This window comes from Calypte anna, chromosome 9 (assembly GCF_003957555.1).
Source record: "Calypte anna isolate BGI_N300 chromosome 9, bCalAnn1_v1.p, whole genome shotgun sequence".
Classification (NCBI taxonomy): domain Eukaryota; kingdom Metazoa; phylum Chordata; class Aves; order Apodiformes; family Trochilidae; genus Calypte; species Calypte anna.
In genome coordinates, this window is record NC_044255.1 from 8,412,591 (window position 1) to 8,437,949 (window position 25,359).

The 25,359-nt window shown below is 44.5% G+C and overlaps 1 protein-coding gene across 1 annotated transcript in view; it reads right to left on the bottom strand.

Moving 5' to 3' along the window:
• Window positions 1–53: 53 nt before the first annotated feature.
• PPP2R3A (protein phosphatase 2 regulatory subunit B''alpha) overlaps window positions 54–25,359 on the bottom strand; it is a 50,840-nt gene continuing 25,534 nt past the window's right edge. Inside the window, 13 exon segments of the mRNA XM_030455941.1 lie at window positions 54–378; window positions 4,622–4,728; window positions 6,328–6,446; window positions 7,047–7,222; window positions 8,174–8,263; window positions 8,824–8,872; window positions 10,172–10,328; window positions 13,094–13,180; window positions 16,324–16,398; window positions 19,047–19,149; window positions 21,705–21,808; window positions 22,376–22,452; window positions 22,455–22,652. Coding sequence (XP_030311801.1) covers window positions 282–378; window positions 4,622–4,728; window positions 6,328–6,446; window positions 7,047–7,222; window positions 8,174–8,263; window positions 8,824–8,872; window positions 10,172–10,328; window positions 13,094–13,180; window positions 16,324–16,398; window positions 19,047–19,149; window positions 21,705–21,808; window positions 22,376–22,452; window positions 22,455–22,652 — 1,439 coding nt within the window. The 3' untranslated portion in view covers window positions 54–281.

A 25,359-nucleotide genomic window follows, 5' to 3' on the forward strand; every position in this document is an offset into this window, starting at 1 on the left:
GCTGGCATTTAGTGCAGAGCTGGGGAGACAACAGAATTTCTACAGAAACAAAACAAGGGGCAATCACTGTTTTTAATGAGCGTGCAGAATAACACATTGTAAAAAGCCTTTTTTATAGAAGTTACCTTATTGCAATTACACAGGAAGAGAAAAAGGGTTCTCAAGTTAGAGTGTACAAAATAAAGCACATTGCTCCTATGACAGATTTAAGAAAAATCCCTAAGTGTCTTAGGACTGAATGCTATCCAGTTTGAAAAATAGGGATTAATGTCTTCCATTCTCTATGCTGAGAGATCTGAGACAACCAGTTTATCTGACTTGTCTCCAGTTTCAGAGGGAGATAAGACTTCATCTGTGTCATAGTCTTCTTCAAATGATCTGCAACGATAAAAGGTTATGTCTTTAAAAGCCAAATTTGGGTGAGAGCTTTTTCCAGGTAAGTTATTTTAGTGGCTACTAAAGCAGCTGGTTAAAATACATCAGCATGCAAGATGTTAACCTGGAGGAGGATATTTATCAGGCACCGGGAACAGTGCTGTAGTAATGGGTATTCTGGAAGCTTATATGACTTTGTGCTCCTGGGCATCCTCATTTGTAAGTTCCGAAACAACTTTTCACTGGTGTTCAGCACTATAAAATTTGGATCCAGCTTCAGTAATAACTGCCAGTAGCCTTAACAGTTTGGTGTAGGAATAAAGTCATCCAACCCCAGAGGAGATTTGGCTTGTTCAGACTTGCTCAGAAGCACCTTTGGTTTCCAAAGCACCTTCTGGCTTAGGCTATGTTTTGACATCCACAGAAGAACAATTGTGGACATGCTGTCCTCTCACTTGGTTTGAAGCTGAACACCCAGGTCTTAGTGCTTATGACCTGGGGAGGTTGCAATATTTGGGCTGCTTTTCTGTGCTCTGCTGAAGAAGGTGCTCTTTGGGGCTTCCTTTGCTCTTTTTGCTCTTTGGGGGTCTCACCCCATTCTTGGTCCAGAGATTTTAAGCTGTTTTCCCTCTGGTTTCAGCACACTACAGGTTAGTTTCTCAGGGCTCCCAAGAAATTCAAACTCTCCCTTTGAAAACTCTTCTTTTTCTTTCCTTCTATCACTTCTGAAACCAATGCTGCTCAGGAAGGAAACGCTGCAGCAGGTGCTCCAATGGCAAGCACAGGAATAGCTTTGGATTGTTCAGTGATAAAATGTGCTGCAAAAAGGTTAAGTCCTCTGATACCCCAGCTCGAATGGCACCAAGAAAGAACTATCTACCACTTTTTTGTGCTGTTTTGACCTTTACTAACCTGTATGCAGGCAGAGCAGATCCTCGAGAGCCTCTCAAGCGTGTATGTCCTGCTGGGGGGAGGAAATCTGTGCTGTGGTCTTGTGATCTCTCTGTGAGGCAAACAGCACAGAGATCTTCCTGGGCAAAGTTTTCATCTCGTCTTCAATTCAGGAACACACCTGCTGAGTAATTCTGCCACCTTCTGGATCTTTGCATAAGTGGGAGAAGGGAAACCAAATCAAAGTTTGGATCCTAGACCAGCAGCTGTTCTGCCTCTGCATGCAAGGATGAGCACCCAACAAGTGGGCACCGTGGCCCTGCTGCATCCCTGGGTGGGAAGGGGACTCCCTGGGCATGCTGCTATGTGCCTCAGTTTCTCTCACGTCTCCTTGGTTTAAGAGGAATAAAATTCTTTATTTCCATTTGAATGCTGTTCTTTTGTGTCCCCTTTGCCTTCAGTTTTACCAACACTGTTGAGATTTCTGCCTTTTCCTAGATGTGGAATGTGACCTTTCTCCTGTATGGTTTATCTTGCACATTCACCAGCACTTGGGGAACCATTAGAAGGTTTTTTTGTGGTCCCTTCTATTTCTGGACTAAACTTTTTCACATCTTCTTCAAAAGGGGCTTCCCACCGTCCTTTTCCTGCAAGTTACTTTTCTATTTGTCTCTTGCTCCTTAAAGCTCAGCAGTGTCTTCCCATCTTAGAAATGTTGCTTTCCACCTTCAGAGCTAGCAAGCATCCAAGGAGCAGCTTCTCCACAAGCTTAGCACTAAAGATTATCATCTCCTCCCCTTCCAGGCCAGTTTCACAACTTCACAGTCCTGCAAATAGAAATAGTGGCTCGTGTGTACATTAAACACCCATTCCTCAAGACTCAACCATGGCAGATCCAGGGAATTTTTTGTCCTCCCTTTTGGCAAACACATTTTGTCACTGTATGTACTTCTTCCCCCTTCCCTTCCTTAAGCTGCTGGGTTCATGAAAGCAGCTGGCTTGAGGAAGACAAGACAAAGGCTAAACCAACATCAGCTGTGTCCTCGTCCTACCTGTCTGCCTCTGAGCAAGGCTGCACTGTCCCCTTGTTTTGTGTTGCTCAGCTGAAGGGGATCCTTTCCAGTCAGCAGCTGACAAAAGATGGCCTCTTCCTCCTAATTTCTCTTCCTATGGAGAAAGATCTCTCCATGAAGGCAATCAGGGCTTCCATGTACATCAGTTGCCTCAAACTGCTTTCTGGAACAGTGAACAAAGTGGTGCCCACTTCTGCCAGGCAGTGGAGTGGAAGTAAGATTTTTGCAAAATGAACTCTCAGATCTGCATTAAGAGCTTGTGATGGTACAACTGAACTCAAAGTTCTGCCTTCAAACAATGATGAGTATCTGTTCACCAGGGACCAGTCTCCTGCCCAGATGAATCTCATACATGGGTGTATGAAGCAGAGCATGGCTGAGAAGTGCTCAGAGCAGCTTCCAGTGAATGATGCTTCATGGTTCTCTCAAGCCAGATGACAACTCTCATTTTTGGTGACTGTAGCTCTCAACAATCACAGGATTTTGAAGTCACTCTGAGTTGACATCCACTACATCTTGACCTGATCCCTCTTCCAGGAGGAGTGCTCTCTCATGGGCACACCTGCAGCCAGCCAGCCAGATAGAAACCTTCCATCCAGAGAAGCTATGGAGAGGGCTAAGTCACAAATGTGGTAATTCACTTACTAATTCATCTGCCATTGCTGAATGATGATTATTTTCAAATGTATTAATAAGGCAAATACCAGGTTTCAGGTTTTGTCAGCTTAGTCAGAAATCTTCCCATCTCTCAAAGCTGATAAATTGTCTTGGTTCTGTCCCTGCTCCCCACTTCTGGTATCCCCAAAGAACAGCAGAAATCATGTATTTGTACAAACTCAATGCTTGTTTCTGGTACATTTGTCTGGGTGTCCAGCTTTTTGTTTTTCTTTTCCCCTTATTTTTTTCCTGCGTGGTCTGTTGCTATGCTCCACGAATGAGCTCTAATCCTGCTGCCATGACTACAGAGCTTTTCAGGGGCTCCTAAAAGCAAGCAGCAAGGTTGCTGACATGCTCTTTACAGGAAGACACAGAGCTGTTCCAGACACAGGCTTCAAAAATCTGACATCACCTGCCACTTCTCTGTTTTTAGGGATCTGTGGTCCTGCAAAGCTGTTATGGCAGACTCCTGTTTTTTTTACTGTGCTGAGGACACAGAGCAGCTGCAGGGGATCCAGCAGTTTTATCTTCTGTCCTGTGTTGCCTCATCTTCCCTTGTGAAGGCCACAAAAAGGCAAGGCAGCTCAAATGAGATGAGGGCACAGCCCATAGCTGTTTGGATACACATCACAGGGAGAGAAGGAGACACAGCTCTCAGTAGCTTTGCAAATCTGTGTGGCTAATTAGCAGGTGCTACTCTTCTCCCAAGCAATGGCCAATGTGAAAAGTTGTGAAAATTGTGCAATCTTCTCAGCACTCTAATGGCTCTACAGATACTGTTCAAGAATGGATGAAATCCTGAATTGAGCAAGATTAACATGGGGTAAGCATTTTTTGGATGCTCATTGTATCCATCTGGAGACCTCTAGAGAAATATCCTTAAGAAGATACTAACATAGACACAAATCTAAAAGATAAGTGTACTGAGTCTCTAGTAGGAGCCTCTGCTGGAAGTCTTTACATACAGAGAGGCTCTGGAGCAAGTGCTCTGCCTAAACTCATTGACCCTTAAGGACAGCTAGAGTATCTGTCCATAATTTTATAGAAGGCTGCAAAAATTAGAGCAGGTTTTGCAGAAACCAACACCGATGTCAAGAAAAAGTTTAAACAAACACAGTAAATGAAGGGACACATTGAAACACAGCTCATGAAAAGCACAGACTAACAGGCAGAAAGTTGGGCAGAAAGTAAAATTATTGGACCAAAGAAAAATCTCCACTAGGTATGATAAATGTAAGAGAGCTACAGCTTCTGATTAGAAGTGATAATGTGACAGTGTGGCATGGTCAATACGTGGCCAAGAGCAGCGAAAGTCATTTGATCTCTTTCTGCCTGGTTGCCAAAAGAAAAAGGCTTTGTCTTCTGTCCTTTCTCCCAGCTATCTTCCCTGCTGCAGTGTGTGTATCTGATTCAGATGAACGCCCACAAAGCAGCTCATTGTGACAAACACACCCATATTCCCTTTTGGAGCATCTGGTCCAGGCTTCACATGCTCCAGTGTCGAGTCCAAATGCTAAGTCCACTAATTCACTATCTCTGCTTAAAAGCAGCATCCACGTGCTCCTCCTAAACCTCAACTGGAGCCAAACAAGGTGTCCCCAGGGCAGTTCAATGCCTCTGCTTACCCTTCCTGTAATTGCTCATTCCCAGACTCCTCAGCCACAAGTATCTCGTACTCTTCAGCAGCGTACCTGTCCCAGTCAGAGGGTTCAGGGCCATCGTTTTCTATGTCCTGAGGAGAGCAGAGAGTCAAGCACACTACATCCAGAACTCTTTCCAAGTGTTTAAAAAAAGGTCTAAACATATGTAACAGCATTTCTAGGCACAGTAAGCAATGGCATAGAGACAACCAGGGAAAAGCTGCCTTAACTGAAAGGGTTGTGATGATTTTAAAGGATTTGAACGTCTGCACATAAATGAGTCTGGAAAAAAACCCAACATCCCTTGGTTTATAAAGTTCAGGGTGTGACCCAAGCTGCCAACAAGTTGAGCCTGCTTCATTTCAGCAATGCTGAAAGTTCCTAACTGCTCCAGCTCAGCAAGCCCTGTGTCTGGGCACTTTGTAATTGGCTAAAGTACCAAATGCTTTTAAATCACTGATTAAATGTTAATTGTAACTCATCTTTCGAGGAGCTCCTCACAATTTGCTAAGTTTGGGCAAGTGTGGGAAGTTACAGAACAACATCCTGATCAACATTTGGCCCTCTGCCATTTACTATATGATGGGGAAAGTAAGTAACCTCCTGCAGCCCCTCTTGACTGCTCTGATGATGGTCCACTTGAAACAACCAACCAGAAATGGAGAAGTTCTTGACCAGAATATATTTAAGCCTTGACTCATGGAACCCCAAAGTTGCTCTTATGGGTTATGTGGGAACAACTATGAGAGAACCAGAGCTGGTTTTGGTATCCCCACCATTTTACTGTATTTTGACCAGACAAAAGGCTTCTGGGAGATAATCTTTAGGCTGCTGACCCATCTGGTCTCACTGGATAGGCAAGGGAAACCAGAAGTGAGGGGCTTTACACGAAGAGCTGATGCAAGTCAAGTCTCTCAACGTTCCCTTGTTAGTGGTGAGGAACAACTGTGCAATCCAAAAGCCACCTTCTCCTCCTGTTTTCTCTGCCTGGGAAGAGAGGCTGATGAAGGACAGTGCAGCCAGGCTGATAACCAGATACAATCTGCTATGTCCCTTCCATCTAGGAGGCAGCACGTGTGGCCTGATCACAGAGTTGGCATCTCACCTGCCACCTATCCTGTGCTGTATAAAAATGCCTGTTTAATAATACTAACATATCTAATAAACATTAAACATGTAGCCTACTTATTTATGACTGCATAATATGTAGATGGGAAGAGACAAAGGGGACCTCAATTTTTGAATCTCACAGCTTCTTTTTTAAACTGAGCAAACCAGGTCCTTCTAGTGCTGCTGAGCCTGCCTCCCTCTTCATCCTGCTCCGTCAGTGCAACTCAGCAAGCTCCAGTTATTTTCTCTGGCATCACACACTGCCCTGCCAGTGCTGGTGCAGTAGGACCAGTGCTGGCTAACAACTCATAGAATAGCAGCAGGAGGTCTCTAGTCCCAGCCTCTGCTCAAATCAGAGTTTGCTCAGAAGTCACATCAGGGGGGAGCTCAAGGCTTTGTCCAGACACATATTGAGAACCTCCAAGGACAGAAACTGGGGAGCCTCTGTGGGTGACCTGTTCCTCTGCTCTACTTGTGCAAATGGTTCTCCATCTACATGTAGATGGATTTTGCCTACAGCCAATTGCATTCTGAAGATGGGTTTGAGAAGGTCTCTATTTGGAAATGAAGCTGCTTTGTACCTTTTGCACTGCAAAGGGATCCCTCTGCTCATTATCCAGATATTTCTCCAAATTGAAGAAGGTGTTGTAGAATACATGAGCCATTCTGCACCTCTTCAGGTCTCGCAGGGTCACTCTTCCTACAGGAAACAAAAATCCCACATCACCATTGTGCTGCTGTGTTCACACTTAGTAAGGGACTGGACCTGCTCCTTGTCAGCTTCCCAAGTCATCACATGATTTTACCATTCTTCAGGAACCAGGTAGGTTTATTAAGGCTTAGAGCTCAAACATATTGAGGTCTTTCATCTTCACATGAAATATGGAGGAATGTGAATGGGGATGGTCAGCTTTCATAATCTAGACTGTCAGCAGATCCTGGAACACACAAGAATTGCATAAACCAGCTGGTATATACAAGACTTGTTGCTCCAGTTCCAGTGAGTTAGTTCACAAAGTTTCTGGGTTTAGGATCTCAGTCCTCCTGATGCAGAGCATTATGGCACACTAGCTACTGGTCAAATTTTGACCTTGTGCAGTCATTTCAGGCTGTGTTTCTAACACAAGGCTCAACTTATAGATGGGTTTCACAGTGACATTGCTTTCTCACTCTCCTACAGATCAACAAATTACAGAAAGTTAGTGGTTGGAAGGGACCTTGAGAGATCATCAAGTCCAACCCCCCCTGCCAGAGCAACGTCACCTACAGATGATGGAACCTCCCATTAAACAGGACTTACCTTCCCTCTCTGGTTTGACAAGATCAAGCATCTGACACAGCAAGTCCTGAAATGGCAGGGGCTCTATACCCATCACTTCCATCCTCTCACATTGCTCCTCATAAAAGTACTCCAGTTCATACATGGAGAGCACTCCATCCCCATCCAGGTCCATGCACCGAAACCAGTACTCAATACTAGGAAAAAGAGACAGGACAATTGAAAGCACAGCACTGCATTGGGCAGCCACACAGCAGAGACTGCAGCAATGCACATTCCCCATCCCCTGTCCTCTAAACCTCTTCTGCTCAAAGGCTGCCAGAAAAATATTCTTTGGATGAGGGCAAAGGCCAACACTCAAGAGCACCTCCTGATAGTCTCCTAGCTGTCTTGTGAGCACAACCACACTTGGGACCTGTTTCACTTTGCAGTTGTAGGAAGTGTCCATTAGCTCAAGTAGGTTGGGGTGTCCCTGCTTGATTCAGCAAAAGTTGGCCAGATACAACCAACTCTGAATCCAGGAGGACACTGGCTGTCCCCAGATGACCCCAGTGAGTGATGAGGCAGGACTGGTATGCATTTATTTCCTCTACTCCTTTATACAGCAGACAATACTTGCAGGTACTTGCACTCTATATCCTCTGTTGGTCTCCGGATAGTCCAACTCTGGAGAAGTTGTGAATTCCCCTTCTCATTGCTACTCATGAGATTCCTTGTCCTAATAATCCCACAATCTAATTCAGGTCTGTGCAACAGGCCCCTTCTGGTTGTACAAACCAGGAACACAGGCAGGTTCTACAAGGTGACACAGTGACATTTCCCCACAGACCCTTCTGATACACTGAAGTGCATGTGCCTCTCTGCTGCAAACATTTCATGGGATTATGCTCAGAGACAGGGCTTCCTGGCATGGGATAACCAAAGGGATTGATGACTACCAGGACATTTAAACATGACAAGAAAACTCTGCTTCTACAAAGTTTCTCCTCAAGAAAGGCAAATTATCTGACCAGACATTGACAGTAAGTAATTTTCTTCCTAATAAACCTAAGCTGCTGTTTCTTGTAGAAAGCAGTAGGTTGTGGAAGTTTCTCTCATCTTATCTGCTCGTCTCAATGCTTTTATTAAGACACAGAAATCAGTCAGACCTTGTAGCACTCCTTTTGTCTTCCTCTGAAATCAGGAGCCACACAAAATCAGCATAACTCATGCGGCCTTCCTTTTGAACTTCAGTGCCTCTGGAAGACACATGAGAAAAACAAACAAACCAATCACAAAACCCCCCCAAATCATCAGACTCCTAAACACTCAGAATGTTATCCAGCCTGTTTTTCAAAAGCCCCAAACCATTACAAAAAGAAAATGTCACCCATGTAGCTTGTCCTCCCTGCACTCTGTAGCACCACTCCCTGGATGGTCCCCCATTTGCTCCCTGGCTGTCACTGCAGAGCTCAGCCTCACCTACCTCATCCCCTTCCACAACTGTTGGGAGTTTTTGGAGACTGTAAAGCTGTGCCCTCCAGCTATCCCTGTGCCACAAATACACAGTGTTTGCATGCTCCCTCTGGCTATGCCCAGCTTGTTCTACAAAGTCTAGAGGTGGTCATCCCACAAGATTTTGTAATTTGTTTTCTTAGGACCCCCAGAAGTCCCACTACATTGTCAAGCAGCTCCAATTGGAGTAGCACGATGGAAACAGTTCTGACCAGTGGGGATATTTGAGAGTATTCTTGCATTTCTGACCAGCCTGACACTAATTCCCTTCCCTTATCCCTTTAGCCAATGTGCTGTTCCTCACCTCACCACAGCACCGCTGAATATTCGCTCAATAATTCTGGTGGATAAAGCTGGAAACAAAGAAAACACACAGGCAAAAATGAAACCACAGGTCACAGGAATAACTCCAATCAGTTGTTAATGCTGAATCCACACAAAGCCACTTCCCACAGGTGCAAGAATGCTCAACCTACACTGTCTGTCCAGCCACTTTGCTGGTCTCTGTTATGCAGCATTTTGTGAAACAAGCACTGTCATTCTCACACCCCTTTTCCTTCTTACTTCAGCCCACTAGGATCCTGGCTCCTATGGAATGCTGTCCCCATCTCCAGAGCTCCAGCAATCATAGAATGGCTTAGGTTGGAAGAGACCTTAAAGATCATCTACTCCAACCCCCCCTGCCATGGCCAGGGACACCTCTCATCCAGACAAGGTTGCTCAAGGCCTCCTCCAGCCTGGCCCTGAACACCTCCAGGGAGGGGGCAGCCACAGCTGCTCTGGAGAATCTCCTCCAGAGTCTCACCAACCTCATACTGAAGAACTTCTTCCTCAGATCCATCTAAACCTCTTCTGCTCCAGCTTAAATTCATTTCCCCTTGTCCTACCACTGGACACTTATGAAAAGTCCCTTTGCAGACTTCCTGTAGGTTCCCTTCAGGCACTGGAAGGCAGTTCTAAGGTCCCCCCAGACTCTTCCCTTCTCTAGGCTGAACAATCCCAGCTCCCTCAGCCTCTTCTTGTAGCAATGCCTGACAACTCACCACACCTCCAGATCCCTGGAGCCACACTGGATTTTTTAGCCCTTTGAGAATTTGTATTCTGTGAACTCGTCCATGGCCCTTGAACCTCTGAAAACCTGCAACATCTGCTCAACTTGTGGTAAGGAATCCCACACTTAATTTGAGAGAGTTTTTCTCCAGAGTGCATCTACCAACTGAAATTCACCAGGCTTCACTGGACTCTGGAATTTTCTCTCACCCATAATGAGACTGCACTTCAGCTGTCTTGAAGCTCACACTGGCTTATCCCTCTTATCTCCATTTTCCAAGTTCCTGCAAAACTCTTAGTAAACCATAAGCAAGTTTCAAGGTACCACTGTAGCTTGTCACGGTGGTGACCCATGTGAACAGCAGCTTCCTCTCCAGCTGCTCATGCAGAAAAAAGCATGTACTGCACTTCTCTGTGTCTAAGCCCCTACAACTGGTTCTGTAAATCAGTGGTTGTGCAAGAGGTGGCTCTATTTAAATTTGAGGTCTCAAATGAACCAAATTGAACCAAATGAACATAGTAAACCTCGGCTTTACTCCTTAGAGGGAACATTTTATTTTCAGCAATCCCCTCCACCCCACCACAGCTTACAGGCAACATACCTTGATCACTATACCTAGCCAGATCCTTCTGGCTGATGTAAAGGTCATGGTCAGTGTCCAGCTCCCAGAATTTACAGTATATAACATAGAAGTGCTCGTAGGAGAAATAATCTGTGATCTGATTTATGTCATCCTCTTCTTCCAAGAGAGCAAGAGTCTGAAAGAATACAAACAAAGTGGAAAGTTAAAGCTAGACAAGGAGGCAGTTCAGCTGCTATGGTTCTCTAATCTCCCTGGAAGTTGAGTGAACTCAGATGGCAGATCCAAACTGCAGCCTCTCTCCCCTGCAGGAAGTTCTGTTCCTGCATTCCTGAATGGGCACTTCCAGAGCATCTGGCTCTGGCTGTCCTGGTTAGCACATCTATGCCAAATAGTTCTGCCACTCCTCTGAACAGTCTCTGCTGATTTTCAGCAGAAGAGTGAGGCAGGGAGACAAAACCACAACTGTTGCATCGCTGACCTGCACCAGAGACTTTTTGGGCCATTTACAACAGCAGGTCCACAGCTCTCCACAGGAACTGAGACACATCTGTATACATTACAAATCCCTGCCTGGCTCCTGAAGGGTAAAATCAAGTTTTGCTCCAGGCTCATGTTGGGCTGGGGAAAGAGATGGACTCCAAGCAGACCAAATCAATCACACTGATTTTTCCTGGCCCAGTTTGGAAACAGTTTGGTTTCACTTTGAGGCTTAGACAGATTTCCAACCATGAAATCTGTTAAGGTGCTTTTTAGAAAACATTTAGAAAGGTACCAATGTCCTTGTTTCATTCCCATTTCACACCTACCTCCATCCTCAACTCCACCTTCCCACAGACAGGAAGGTACCAGATGTCTACCAGGGTCACCTCCCTGCTTCCCTTTCTCCCAGGGCTGAGGACACCAGGCAGCCTTTGCAGACTAATAAATTAGGGCTGGAGGAAGGTGCAAAAGCTCACAGACTCAAGTGAGCCATAGATCCGTCTTCCCCTGTCCTCACAGCCTCTAAGAAAGGATGAAGTTAAACAGCCCAAGAACTATCCCAGGGGGTTGTGTTTCTGAGCAGGCAGGCTTAGTGGCCCTTCTACATATGAAGATGCTGTGCTGTATGTAGTTTCTGATAGTTCAATGCCACCTTTCAGTCATCTCTGCATTCAAGGAACCCAACTGAGCCTCAACAATAACCTCACATCCTGCTATCCAGTAGGTTCAATAAAGTTTCAGGCAAGGACAACAGGATGGCACTGCCAGACCTGCACTATTCTGACTTGCTGACACACAACTCTAATAACCTCTGCTCAGTCATCTCTGGATTCTTCATGGGTCTCTCCATTTTTCTTTGCAGATGATGATCACTTGGGGAGGTTTTTCTGTCACTTCTTTCTTTTATAGCTCATGTCCAAATATGCAATTCACACAAAGAGTTGCCCAAGCAAAATTACAGTCCCAGAGCTGAATTTCTCTGCTGCAGGAGATGAAAGGTAGAGATATATGCAGCCAGAAAAAGGGAGAAGGGCATGAAGGGGGAAAATGAGTGAATAAAATGTAGGATAAGTTCGGACGGTGTGTTTATAAGAGAGGTTAGGGAGGAACTGGGATCAGAGGGCTTGGACTGGCATGAGAGAACCCAAGGGAGCATAGATTTTTTTGATTAGTTGATGTGATCAGTGGGGTAAAAAAAATGTCTGAAAGGAGGAGGAGGAGCATGAATTCATGCTGCAGGCTTCTGAGGGACTCTACAGCTGTAAGGGAGGAAGTGTCACTGCTTTAGCTGAGTCCTTAACCTTTCAGCCTAGACTCTCCAGAGCTGGACTTGAGCAGCCTTAGACAGGTCTAAGCTGGTGCTCTTTTGGGCAAAATATACAGAGAACAGAGATATCAGTGAGACCACACCTCAAGTGCTGTGTTCAGTTCTGGCTCCCTCTCCACAAGAAAGACATGGAGCTGCTGGAGTGAGTTCAGAGAAGGGCAACCAAGCTGGGGAAGGGTCCAGAGAACAAGTCCTGTGAGGAGAGGCTGAGGGAATGTGTAGTTTGGAGAAGAGGAGGATGAGAGGAGACCTTACTGCTCTCTAAACTCCCTGACAGGAGGCTGTAGGGAGGTGGGTGCTGAGCTCTTCCCTCAAGTAAACAATGACAGGGGCAGAGGAGATGGCCTGAAGTTGCACCAGGGGAGGTTTGGACTGGAGATGAGGAAGAATTTCTTCACTGAGAGAGTAGTCAGGTGCTGGAATGGGCTGCTCAGGGAGGTGCTGGAGTCACCATCCCTGGAGTTATTTAAAACCTGTGTAGATGAGGTACTTCAGGACATGCTCTAGTGGGTGGCACAGGTACTGATATTTTATTGAGGAGGGATGTTGACAGTTGGATGTGGTGATCTTAGAGGTCTTTTCTGTGACAATTCTGTGATTCAGAGAACCAAATCCTGAAACCCCTGCCCAGCAGAAGGATTCATGGCAGGGACTGTAAAAAGGACTAAGCCTCACTGATTAACCTCTGTGAAGGGTTAATCAGCTCCTGAGGTGCATGATCTCACACTTGCACAGCACTCAACTCCTGACCCCCTGTCAGCTGGGAGCCAGGAAATTGGCTGTCCAACCCACCACGGACTGCAGGCAGCCCAGCAACTATTTCTGGCTGCTCAGTGAGCCATTTCACATAGGTGCACTGCTGTGGCTTGCTTCCCTTCCTCTTTGGCTAGGTCAGGAGCCAAGAGGCAATCTGGTTGCTGTAGCTTCAGAGCAGGTGCACAGTTGCTCCTTGACCTCCTGCCAGAATGCTCTCAGTTACTCCAGCCCCTGGGCTTCTCTCTCTCATCCCAAGGCATAACTCCAGCACTCCTCCTGGCACTGAACATTTGGTCTCCCTCACTCCAGCCCAGGCACAGCTCCAGCAACAAAGATCTGATGGATTCTGTGTCTTGTTCAGGCAGAAACCAACATACTTGCAAGAAGTTGCTTTTCCTCAGCTCTGTGAGAGTGATCTTCCCTGACCAGGAGCGATTGACCGTGTAGAATATTCTCTGTATAACCTGCAACACACAAACAGGACTTTTGAAATCAACTCCCCAAACACACCAGGGTTTGGGAATTTAAATGCAGTGACTTTGGGGTTTTTTTACTCACTCTCCCTAAGGGGATTTATTTTTGAGAACTGCTCTGTGATCTTTTTAGTACATACTACTACCTTGAATTCACTATGCAGTCTGAAAGCAACATTTGTTTCCCAAACAGAATTACCCTCTCCACTCTGCAATTATTCTCACTGGTCTGAAAATACCCAAACTTGAGCATGCAGATCCATTATTTATATCAAGGAATAAGTTTGAAACTGAGTTTTTCAGGTTTTTAGACACTGGAGTTTACATGGATCTCAACTGAAACAGTGACCTGCACCAGTAAAATCAGGACTTTTCAAGAGGAAATGTGGAAATGAAAGCCACAACTGATGTCTGACTGACTGAAACAATGCCTTATCCTCTTGGTGGCACCACTGAAAGTAAGCAGTAGAGATAACAGTTTGTCACCTTTACTGATCTACCTCTGGTGAAAGGAGTTAAAAGTAAAACTGGAAGCCCTTCCTTGTCTGCTCCTGGTTAGCTTGTCAAATGTCAGCACAACTGGGGAAAAATGCAGATGTGTGATCAAAGAAATGGAAGAAACTTAACAGGGGAAACAACAACAAAAAGCATATTCACTGAGAGAAACCAGAAATATAATTCACTTCACTATAGCACTGAAATCTGTAGAACACAATCCTTGCTGCCCAGACCTCATACAAACACACTGCTGATGTCCCTGACATCATTCTGACAATACTACCCCCAGGATTTTGGTGAACCTTAGGAGCATGTGCTATTCCAAGGTGAAAATTAACTTTACACAATGATATGGACAACACAGGTTATTAGGAAAAAATTCTTCACCATGAAGGTTGTAGAACAGTGTCACAGGTTGGCTAGGGAGGTTGCTGATGCCCCTTCCCTGGAAGTGTTTAAGGCCAGGTTGGATGAAGCAACCTGGTGTAGTGAGAGCTGTCCCTGTCCATTCAGGGGGTTTGGATCTTGATGATCTTTAGGGTCCCTTCCAACCCAAACCATTCTATGATTCTTTAGGGATGCATCAGGTTAACAATTGCAATGGGATGGGTTTCTCAGCTACAGCTAACTTTAGGCAATCACCATTTAAGAGTCAGGCTTCAACTTTATCACACAAGTGCTGCTTCTCAGTCCAGAGAAGATCTGGAACCACGCTCCATAAGTACCGATGGACATGATTTTGAGAGCATTAGGAATGGTCTGGGGACTCAAAACGTATCCTGCCCAGCTGAACATGACACCCATTGGTAGTTATCCTGGTCCTTAAAAGTATACAAAGGGAAATGTGGGACAGCAGGAGGACTTTTTTGTCTCTCATGAACTATATAACCAGAAGCTGAAAGACAGCCTAAACCAGTCAGATCAGAATGCATTTCTTCTACACTGCCATTTGATTAGTCACTGGAACAAGTCTCAAAAGAACACTCTTTATGACTCCAGACTTCAAAGTTGGGTGTCCGAAAGCTGGATGTCAATTCAATTAAAACCCAATGAAAAAAGTCTGTCCTACCTAGAGCAATCACTGAACAATGTTCCATGGCCTGTGCAATGCAAGAGGGCAGCCTAGGTAATCACAATGATCTTCTCTGGTCTTAAACACAAAGAAAAAGATGAATGTTTCTTCTTTCATGCCTCTGCCAGCAGCTGCCATTCTGGATTCTATTTTTAGACTTTGTTTGGCCTTTGCTTCCAAACTGTACAAGGGCTCAGAGGCTGAAGTGGCTCTCACCTCATACATAACCCATTATCAACCCTGCCAGCTCTGCAGCAATTCTTAACAGGACAGAATTTTCACACCATTCCAAGGACTCAAAAATAACCCAAGAAAAATAAACCTAATGGACAAAACCAGGACTCCTAACCAGCAACCTTTGTTTTCCTCTGCCTGCAGGACAATAAAAACCAACAAAACATAGAAATGTTGACTGGTTTGGGTTGGAAGGGACCTTAAAGATCATCCAGTTCTGACCCCCTGCATGGGCAGGGACACCTCCCACTAGAAGGCAAGGACACCTTTTGCTTCACCCTGATGAGATCCAGAAACTGCAATGACTGCTGCTTTGGTACACCAGGGGTGATCATTTGGGGGTGATCATTTGGGGGATTACTCAACAAAGCCATTTGTTTTGTGTCTTTACTCCCTCCTTTAGATCCTGGAAAACATGAGAACAGCATGGAACTTGAGGAACCAGGACGACCTTACCTTGTACCTCAACCTGCTTACTGGCAAAGAACAGTTGGTCAATACTGCAAGTAGAAACCAGTACTAGTAGGCCCTTAAATCTTTCATCTCTCATCCCTCTATGCACTTTAAACACCAAATATCAGGGTGCACGTGCCACAAGCACCTTCCACACTCACCATTCATGCACCTCCACAATCCCCTGGCCATTTTTACATCTACTCTGCTCAGTTAATACACCTAAAGTATCAATTTGTCCTGCTCCATGGGGACTGATGTTTTCCCCCTTTCTGCCACCTGCTCCTTACAGGAAGGAACAAGCCTGTCTGCCAGTGATCTCCCAGCTTCCAATGAATGGTGCTGCTGGTCCATGCAGACCCTGGCAGGCAAACAGGAAAATTTAAGCCCTTGAGCCCTTGTCTCTTGAGAGCCAAGAGAGGCTTTCCAGCAAGGGTGAGAAGCAGGTGAGTTGGATGGGAGACCCGTGTGCAGTGGATGCTTTGTACCATGGAACAATCACAGATTCTCCATGCTTAAGTGACAGAACTCTTCAAACACAGGACCCTGCACATCTCAGCAGCCCAGCAGAGCTAGGGGTGACTCAGCAGCTCTCAAAGCCCAAAGAAGGACCTCTCATTTTCCTTCATCAGCATTACAGGCCAGAAAGAATTTTGATACCTTTGCTTAAGACCAGAAAGAATTCTTACCAAGCTTTTGAACAACCTCTTGTACACAGGCAGATTCATTTCTCCTTTGCAAGGAGTTATTTTAAGAACTCACTGCTTGTCATATTAAAACCTTTTTTTTTAAAGAACTGAAGGATTTGCTGGTGTGACAGATCAGGAGGGGAGGCTCAGTACAACTGTTTCCCAGGAGATCAAAGGAGCCAGCCTACCGTCGTAATGTACCGGGAATGGAACTCCGGAGCATCCTTCAGGAATGTCAGCCCAGGATGAGTTTCCACCACATCCTGCAAGACAAGACCAAATCAAATTAAACAGATTTCCCTCTCCTTTTAATATTTAGGAGTTGCTGGGTTGACAAACCAATACATTCGCTTACTTTTGAAACTGCATTGGCAGCATTAACAACCAAACTGAAATGACAGAGAATCACAGGCTCATAAAACCATTAAGGTTGGAAAAGACCTTCAAGATCATCCATTCCAACCATGATCCAACCACTACCACAACTATCCCATTTCCTGAACTCCCACATCTGGACACTTCTTGAACACCTACAGGGATGGAGACACCACCATCTCCTTGGGCAGCCCACTCCAATGCCTCACCACTTGTTAAGAAATTTTTCCTAATATCCAACCTAAACCTCCCCTGGCACAACCTAAACCCATTTTCTCTCACACCAGCTTTTTCTCTATCAAGTGAGCCTCCTAGAATTATAAGTAGAATATATTTTCTGGGAAATACGCACCTGCTGGGCCATTTTGATTTACTTAAAGACAGAAAAACAAAGGAAGAGAGTTAGTGAGTAAATGAAAATCCATTTCCCTTGAATGAGACAAAAAATCAGTTAGTTGACCATGCAACTATCTCCTCTCCAAGATTTTTTTTTCTCCATTCATAGAAGATGTTAACACTTACTAGACTTAGGTGTCATTCTGTGAGAGAGAGATCCTGGGAGGTCCTTCCCCCCATCCTGCTGCTCCCAGACTGCAGTGTTCCTGTCTCCATTTCTGGAGTGCCCCCACAGCTTCCCAACCAAGGAGGACAATGCTGGGGAATGGGAAGCTGCTGTAACCAACTGCCCAAGGGCTCGAGGCTCTCAGGAAATAGCTCATGCCCCAAGTGCCAGGTGCAAAGCCCAGTAAGAAGATGGCAAGATGGGAAGATGAAGCAAGGCAAACATTAAGGACTCCCAGCAGCAAGTTCTGCACACAAAGAGCAGGGGCAGAGGCAGGGTTAGCAAAGCTTTGCCAGGGAATGCAGTGCATTTTTGCCATTTATGTTCCAAAACAAAATGTATTTGCAGCTCTGGGACATTCAAAGCACTACTGGGACCAAGTAGAGACCTTCCACTCATGCCATGCCTGCTTAGCATTTGGACAGGACAGTAGTTTACAAAGACAACCTGGGAAATAATCCAGAAGACCCACCCAGCACATCCGTGAGATGATCATCCAGCTCTGGCAGATGCAGCAGCTTAAATATACACTGTACAAAGAAACATGTCCTTCTGTCCATCATGAACCTGTTTCCTTGTTGAAAAAGTTGCCTTTTATGTCCTCCATAACAATGAAAGCTCATGCGAGTCTCAGAAAACACTGACACAATCTGTGTTTTTCCAAACTGTACCTGAACTACCTGTGAAGAGGCTTTGTTCTCAAGATCAGTGTTGGCTCATGATGCCAAATCTGCTGAGAGATGCCTGATCAAAAACATGGAGAAACTGCTTGGATCCTGAATGAATCAGCTCAGATCCTGTAGTAACCAATGTGGAATTTCTACATGTCCAACTCCTCTACCCTTAAAATACCCACAGAAGCTTTCAGAGTTTTGCTCTGAGAATGCCCCCATGGCAAAGGGATTTACCAAGGGTGGGAGGTGACCAGATTTTGGCCAATCTAACTTGATGTCTGATGGTGAAATACAGTGAAACATTGCTGGGTGACTGACAGCAAGACTGTGCATGCCCTTGATTGCACCAGCAGCTAAAATGCAGGGCTGCTAACAACCAGGGAAGGCAGTGTGCCCACTGGGGAGAAGAGGAAGAACATGAGAAAATTTACCCATAGGAGTTCCAGTTTTGTTTGAGCCACAGAAACATCCAATGCAGACACAGAAATCTTTCTCCAGCAAAGCACCTCCACAGAGGGCAACACATGGGGAGAAAACTACAGCTATGTGGAAAAGCTCAAAAAAACCCCCAAAACCAACAGATGATCATAGGAGCAGATGAATCTGACATTCAGAAAAACAAAGAAACCCTATACCCATCCAGAGCCTGCTTAAATGGGCAAAAATAATAAAAGAATGGTGCTTTGCTTTGTTAAAAATATCATGTGAGTAACAAGAAGAAAAAAAAATTAAATCAGGATGCACAGATGTAACCCAGGGGAAAAAACAAAAAAATCAGCAGTGAGACTTTTGTACCAGTAGGTTTAGAGGCATATACAGAACAAACAGAACTGCAACATTTTTGGCCAAGATTTCCATGTGATATTTTATCTGGTAGTCTTGCTAGATAAATTTAACTGTAATTGTCTTGTCAAGCAACTTTTACAACTTTTCTAATAAGCTTTGGTGTCATACTTGAGCATCAACAGCACCATGCAATTTTCCTAACAACTACTTAGAGAAATGGAGGAAACTTCAGCCTCATTACCAGGCACTGATAAATAAGAATCCTGACAAGAGACTTAATAAAGCTTTGAGAGTCCTCAGCAACTTTAGATATGGAGCTGGCTGGCACTTAGGCAAAAGAGTCCACTTAAAATGCTTATTTCTCTTTCAGTCCAAAATAAATCCCACCCAGGTGCTGTTTAAACCAAAGTCCAGGTGTCTTTGGTAAACATTGGATGACATGAAAATAAAGAAGCTACCAAAGAAGCATTACTCTCTCCCCACCATCCATCCACTGCTGAGCTTTTGCAGGTACCTGAAGCAGTGGGATGAAGTCCTCCTGCTCTAGGTAGTCACAGCCAGGCTTCCCTAAGAGGCTTGTGAATCTGGATGCGTCATCATGGCAGTTACGTAGGATTCTACAAGAGAGACAAAGAGTTACTCCAACCTGCTTTGTACCTCACAGGACCACCCCAAAACTGGATTACAAATTTGCCTTTTTATATGTTACACAATACAGCTACACTGAGAATTCTGCAGAGTTGACCTGGGACTGTCAGCACCCATTTTCTTCAATATTCTTCAGCAACACCAAGGTACTCCCACCCCATGGAGCTCTCTTTTCATGTTAACATTGTTGGGTAAACAAGATTTCTTACTGAAAACTGTTCTTACTTTGATTCCACAGCATCTCAGTAAGTAACCTGACTTCAAAATTCTGCACAGTCCCTGATCTGACTTGAAATCCATAGAACCAGATGGGATGCCATAACAGATATGATCTCCAATTTAATCCTTTACTATATTTCAATATTTAAAGATCTTGCCAAATTACAGCAACTAACTTTTCAACCACAAAAATCACTCCCCAGAAGTAAAAAAAAAAAAAGAGCATCCTTTGATAATTATGCCACAGCAGGCTGCTGTGCAGTGAAGTCATGGAGCTTCAGAGGATCAGTATTTAGAGAAGCATGTAAACTCATTCCTTAGCTTTACAGTTTGGGTCTATGACACCAAGTCTTGTCTCTGTGTTCTTCTAAAACAAAATACTATGCTGATAAGGTATCAAAATTACTAAACTCACTCCAAACAGCAATACTCATGAAAATGAGAATTCCATAACATTCAAATTACTATTGAATAACTGCAACAGAAGGGCTCATTTGGATCTATCAAACACTAACTTGTTCATATAGCATAAGAGAAACAATTAATTACTCCCTAAATTCTTCTGTATTCTTTGTAACTGTGAAAATACAAAGGCACTGTTAATGATTTACAGTGAGTGATTATTTACCTCCCACCTCTCCTGAAGGTTTTTGAATTTACTTGTAAAGAATACCAACACACTTGTAGTCGTCCTGCAGAGATAACACTGTAACTGCCTTGCTGCTAACTCTGGCCTCATAAAAAGGGTGCTTTTCAAATAAATCTTCAAGGTGAAAAAATAAATAAATAAAAGGAAGCTGACAAGCAATCCTGTTAGCTGCACATTCATGTAATGAATGTAACTATATCAGCTGCAGAAGAGATGCTAATGTTTCAGCTTTCAATAACAATAGGGCACAAAGTTGAAGCCCAAAGTTATGTTTTAGCAATAAACTAAAAGGTGATTTTCAGCAATTCTTGTTGACTTTAAATGAGATCAATGGGCATCCAGCATTTTCAAAAGTCAGGTCACCTACTAAGACACTTGAAAACAGGCTTCAGCAATTGAAGATAACTTTTTTAAAAAGATGGTTGTATTCAGCCTAACTTTACAAGGCACACTACATTTATTCATTGTGTTTCCAGAAAAAAATTATCAGCCCTCAGAGGGAAGGACAATGGAAAAAAAAAATCTTTCTAAAGGAGAAATTAACTTGAGAAAAGCATAAAAAACTTGTCTTGGAAATGGTGTGGCTAAAAGAGTACAGAAGTGGGGTGTGATCACAGTCTCCAAATATCCGAAGGATGTGAAAAGGCAGAGGTGTGAAAATGAGGGATTAATTAGGAGTAATTGGAAGGAAAAAATACTGTCTGCTTCAAGAAAAACTTACTGATAACAGCCAATGCTAACATTTTTGCCATTTTGCCAGGGTAACTGGAAGCTGTTTTGACAATGTTATCACAGGAAATACTTAGGGAACTCAGGGTTAAAGGCTCATTCAAGAATTTGAAGAGCAACAACTAAGTAAAAAAAATTACAGCTCTGTCTGAATATCAGATGAAGACTTTCAGGTGTTTCACAAAGACTAAAGCCTGAATCATACTGGAGGGAAAAAAGAAAAAAGCAAGAGAGCAAGTCTGTTCCATCTCACACCTGGCTCCAGACATGGTATATCCAGAGCTCTCAACTCTAAAAAGAAGCTTTGACAATGGTCTGTTGGAAGGGACTATCAAACCCCACAGATTTATTACACATCATGCTTGAGGAAGGTGATAGTAATAGTTAAAAGCTCCCAGAGAGTATCCACTTGTAGGATGCTGCTTTATTTTACAATCCTTTTCCTGGTCCTAAAACAATTATCACATGGCTCCTCTCTCCACTCCCAAATAGCACTTGCTCAGCACAATAGTGTAGCAGCAATAAGGGCTCAGGCATCCCAAAATCCACTTTGAGATTTATCAGCTAACTCATGCGAAAGCTTGACCTGGAAATATCTAGGATGTGGGTTAATATACATTTTATATGCCCATTCAGATTCACATCTCAGAATCCATATGATTGTTTGTTGATTCAGCATGGAAACAAGTGTTCAGGGAGTTTTGGGGAAGAAAGCTTAAGCTGATGGAGATTTTAAAAGCCATTTATTTTCTTCTAAAGAAGGGGCAATTATTAGAACAGAACAACAATAACAAAAACCCACCAAAATAACAAAGAAACCACACAAATAACAAAGAAACCCACACAAAAGCATGGCCAAACAAGAGACTTCTGTGGCAGGCTGTGGCCCTTTTTGAGGAAAAATAATTTTGCATTTACTGTACTCACTTTCTCCACACAGACACGAATGACTGTGCAGATACACATCCTGTCCTTTCTCCTCCTGAGGCATTGAACATAGGTGCTTTCCAGTAGAGTGGGCAGCCACATATCTGTAAGGAAACACAGGAATTACAAAAGATAATATACAAGAGGCCAGAACAGAAGACTGCAACAACCCCAAGGCTGCTGCCAGCTGCATTATGGATACTGATGCAGGCATCCCAGTGGCTGAGGGTTGACTAAATCCTCTCCCTCTGCTGTGCCCAGAGAGATCGGAGTTGTAATTGCTTTCTCAAGTGCCACTGGAGCAGTAGACACAGATTCATGTCCAGAGACAGTGGACAGCTAAGTACAAAGCAGGGAGCTGGCAACTACCTGAGCCTCAAAACCTCAAACTAAATTTCTGCCAATCTTCTGATGACACCACTATGGAGGAACAGAAAAACAAAAATGCAATTTTATATTTGGGTATGAAATCTGAAAGAATCGTTTCACTAACCCAAGCAAGAAAGAGCTTCACATCATGTGTGACCAACAGGAAACTGAGCTCCATCTTTGTTTTACTCTTTTCCTAATAGAAGGAAAATTTCCATTGCAAAAAGGTATTGGTTCATTTTCACTAAAAAATGAGAACAGCTGGGAGACACTTTTAGTTTTCATTCTCTCCAAAAAATGACAAAACCTAGTTAACAGCTACCTTTAGCAATTTTCCCCATTTCACAGATGTTTGCTTTCTCATCTTCAAACTCTGCAAGGCTTCTTCATCCTGGCCAATAACCTCTTCGTGATTAGCACAGACATTTGGAAGTCCCTTTAGGGAAGTAGAAATGGTGGAATGTTTTATAGACAAAGGGGTGCTGCTGGTGGCTTATTCACAGGCAGAAGGGTGCAAGAGCTTACCAGAGGAGCTCAAAGGGCTGGGGGAAGAAGTTCCAGGTTTCTTCTCTTGTTTTACTTTGAACCTGAAAAGACAATGAACAACAAAAAGTTTTTAACAAGCCTGGCATTGGCAAGCAGGGGGGAAAGTAGCTTGTTCTCCCAGTGATTTTAAAAGTGTAAAACTCCCAACAGTTAAAGCCACAGCACATGACAAAAATGCAGTAGCAGCCATTGCAAATCAGTATGTCACACCCTGCTTTTATGTTTTTGCCTGTGCATTATGATAAACTGTTAAACAGAACACACTCGGCAATTCAGGAGCACCAGAGAACCAGGACAACATTGTTTCTTCTTCTTCTGGTCACTGTGTTGTCATTCTGCCCAGCAAACAGCAAACCATTCCAAATCTGCTCTTTCAGCATTTCCCCTTAAAACTAGAATACCCACCCACACAAACATTTTGCCTGATGTATGAGCAAAGTCATATATTCCTAACACCAGATGTTTCCCATCTCCTAGGAACATAATTACTTTTGCCACAGATAAATTATGAAATGATGTTGCAAGATTGTCTTCCTAAATTTCAGGAAGCCTTTTAGTTGATGCCCAACTTGAGCAGCTCGAGACCCTGGTTTTGTCCAAGATACTAAGTAGTAGCCAAAGCAGTTTTTACACTCAGAATGGGAACAGCCAGCACAGTTTGTCAGTGGGTACCCAGAGGACACAAGCTGGGCAGGGTGAGTGCAAGAAGTCTGCTTCCAGCTCCCAGCTGGAGTAGGCATTCTGCTGGGCAAGGCACCCAAAGGGATTCACTGCAGTCAGCACCTACATCATTTGTTGAAAAATGAGGAGAAAAACTGGCAACTGAAACCCGGCCTCCTGCATGTCTGTCAGAAGGTGGCTTCTCCTCGGGGCCCACCACCTCTTCTTCATCAGCTCTACCATCCCATCACTGCTCTCCTGTCTATAACACCCATCTGGCTGCCACAGTGATCCTCACTGTCACAGAATGTATGACTTCAGGTTGGAAGGGACCTTAGAGTTCATCAACCACCTGCCATGGCCAGGGACACCTCTCATCCAGACAAGGTTGGCTCAAGGACTCATCCAGCCTGGCCTGAACACCACTCCAGGGAGAGGACAGCCACAGCTTCTCTGGGCAACCTGGACCAGAGTCTCACCACGTCATACTGAAGAACTTCTTCCTAAGATCCAGTCTAAACTTTTTTCTCATTTAGTTTTAAATCCATTTCCCTTGTCCTATCACTGGCCTGTCTTATGACAAGTCCCTTCTGCAGCCTTCCTGTAGGTTCCCCTTCAGGCACTGGGAAGGCAGCTCTAAGGCCCCCCAGATCTTTCTCTTTCTCCAATCTGAACAACCCCAGCTCCCTCAGCCTCTCCTCACCGCAGAGGATCTCCCCTTCTAGTGGATTTCCGCAATCTCCTTCTATTCTCTAGCCTCCTCCATCAATATTTCTCATAAGAGGCAGCATTTGTATTTCTTTCCCAAAGCACTAAATACATGCTGAGGGATGCTGAATTTCCCATCTTCTCCATGAAACATATGTTGATAAGGGGGTGAAGAAGGCATTGGCCAACTAAATGAAGCTATAAATTTCAGTTTGTTTATTCTAACTATTTCAAAACAAAATGAGTTTAGGATAAAGTAGCCAACTCTGAGCTCACTAAATACAGAAGAATGTATGCGACAAACTGACTAAATTCTTTTGCCTTATTATTTTCCAGAAACTTCCAGATTCCTAGGTAGGAATACCATCAGGCACCAGTACAGATTAGGGGATGTCCTGGTAGAAGTAGCTCCATGGAGAAAGACCTTGGAGTCCCAGAGGGACAGGAAATTCTCCATGGGTCAGCAATGTGCCCCTATGGCCAAGAGGGCCAATGGTGTCCTGAAGTGCATCAGGAAAAGTGTGTCCAGCAGATCTGGTGAAGTTCTCTTCCCCCTCCAGTCTGCCCTGGTGAGACCACACCTGGAATACTGGGTCCAGTTTTGGGCTGCCCAGTTCAAAAGAGACAGGGATCTACTGGAGAGAGTCCAAAGGTGAGCTACAAGGATGATGAAGGGACTTGGACGTCTCTCCTATAAAGAAAGACTGAGAGACCTGGGGCTGTTGAGCCTTGAGAACAGAAGGCTGAGAGATCTTCTGAATGTCCATCAATATCTGAGGGGTGGGTGTCAAGAGGAAGGGGACAGTCTCTTTTAGGTGGTGCAGTAATAGGACAAGGAATAATGGGTTGAAGCTGGAACATAGGAAGTTTCACCTCAACTTCCTTCTTGTGAGGTTGAGGGAGCCCTGGCCCACGCTTCCCAGAGAGGTTGTGGAATCTCCTGTCTCAGGAGATTATCCTAAACCCACCTGGATGTGTTTCCATGTGTGGGCTGCCGAAGGTGGTGGACCGCTGCTGTGGCAGGGGAGTGGACTCAGATGATCTCTAGAGTGTATCTCTGTGATGTTCTGGTGAAATCTCAAGAATCCTCGCATCTGATGGGAAGCAGTGGGTTAATGACTCAACACCTTGGTCTGCAGGTCAGGCTGGTTGCAGGTGAGGTGGCAGGACCACAACTTCCCAAGACACTACTGGCTGCCTTTAGTGATGCCACCTCCCCAGGGCCACCACCCAGGGGTCCCTGCCTCAGCATGTGCCCTGTCTTGGGACTTCCAGCAGGGGGACAGCTCCCTCCTGGTCTCCCACAGCACCATGATTCATTACAAACAAAGCCAAAGCTGGAAATCAGACACTTGATGTGCCGAACTCCACG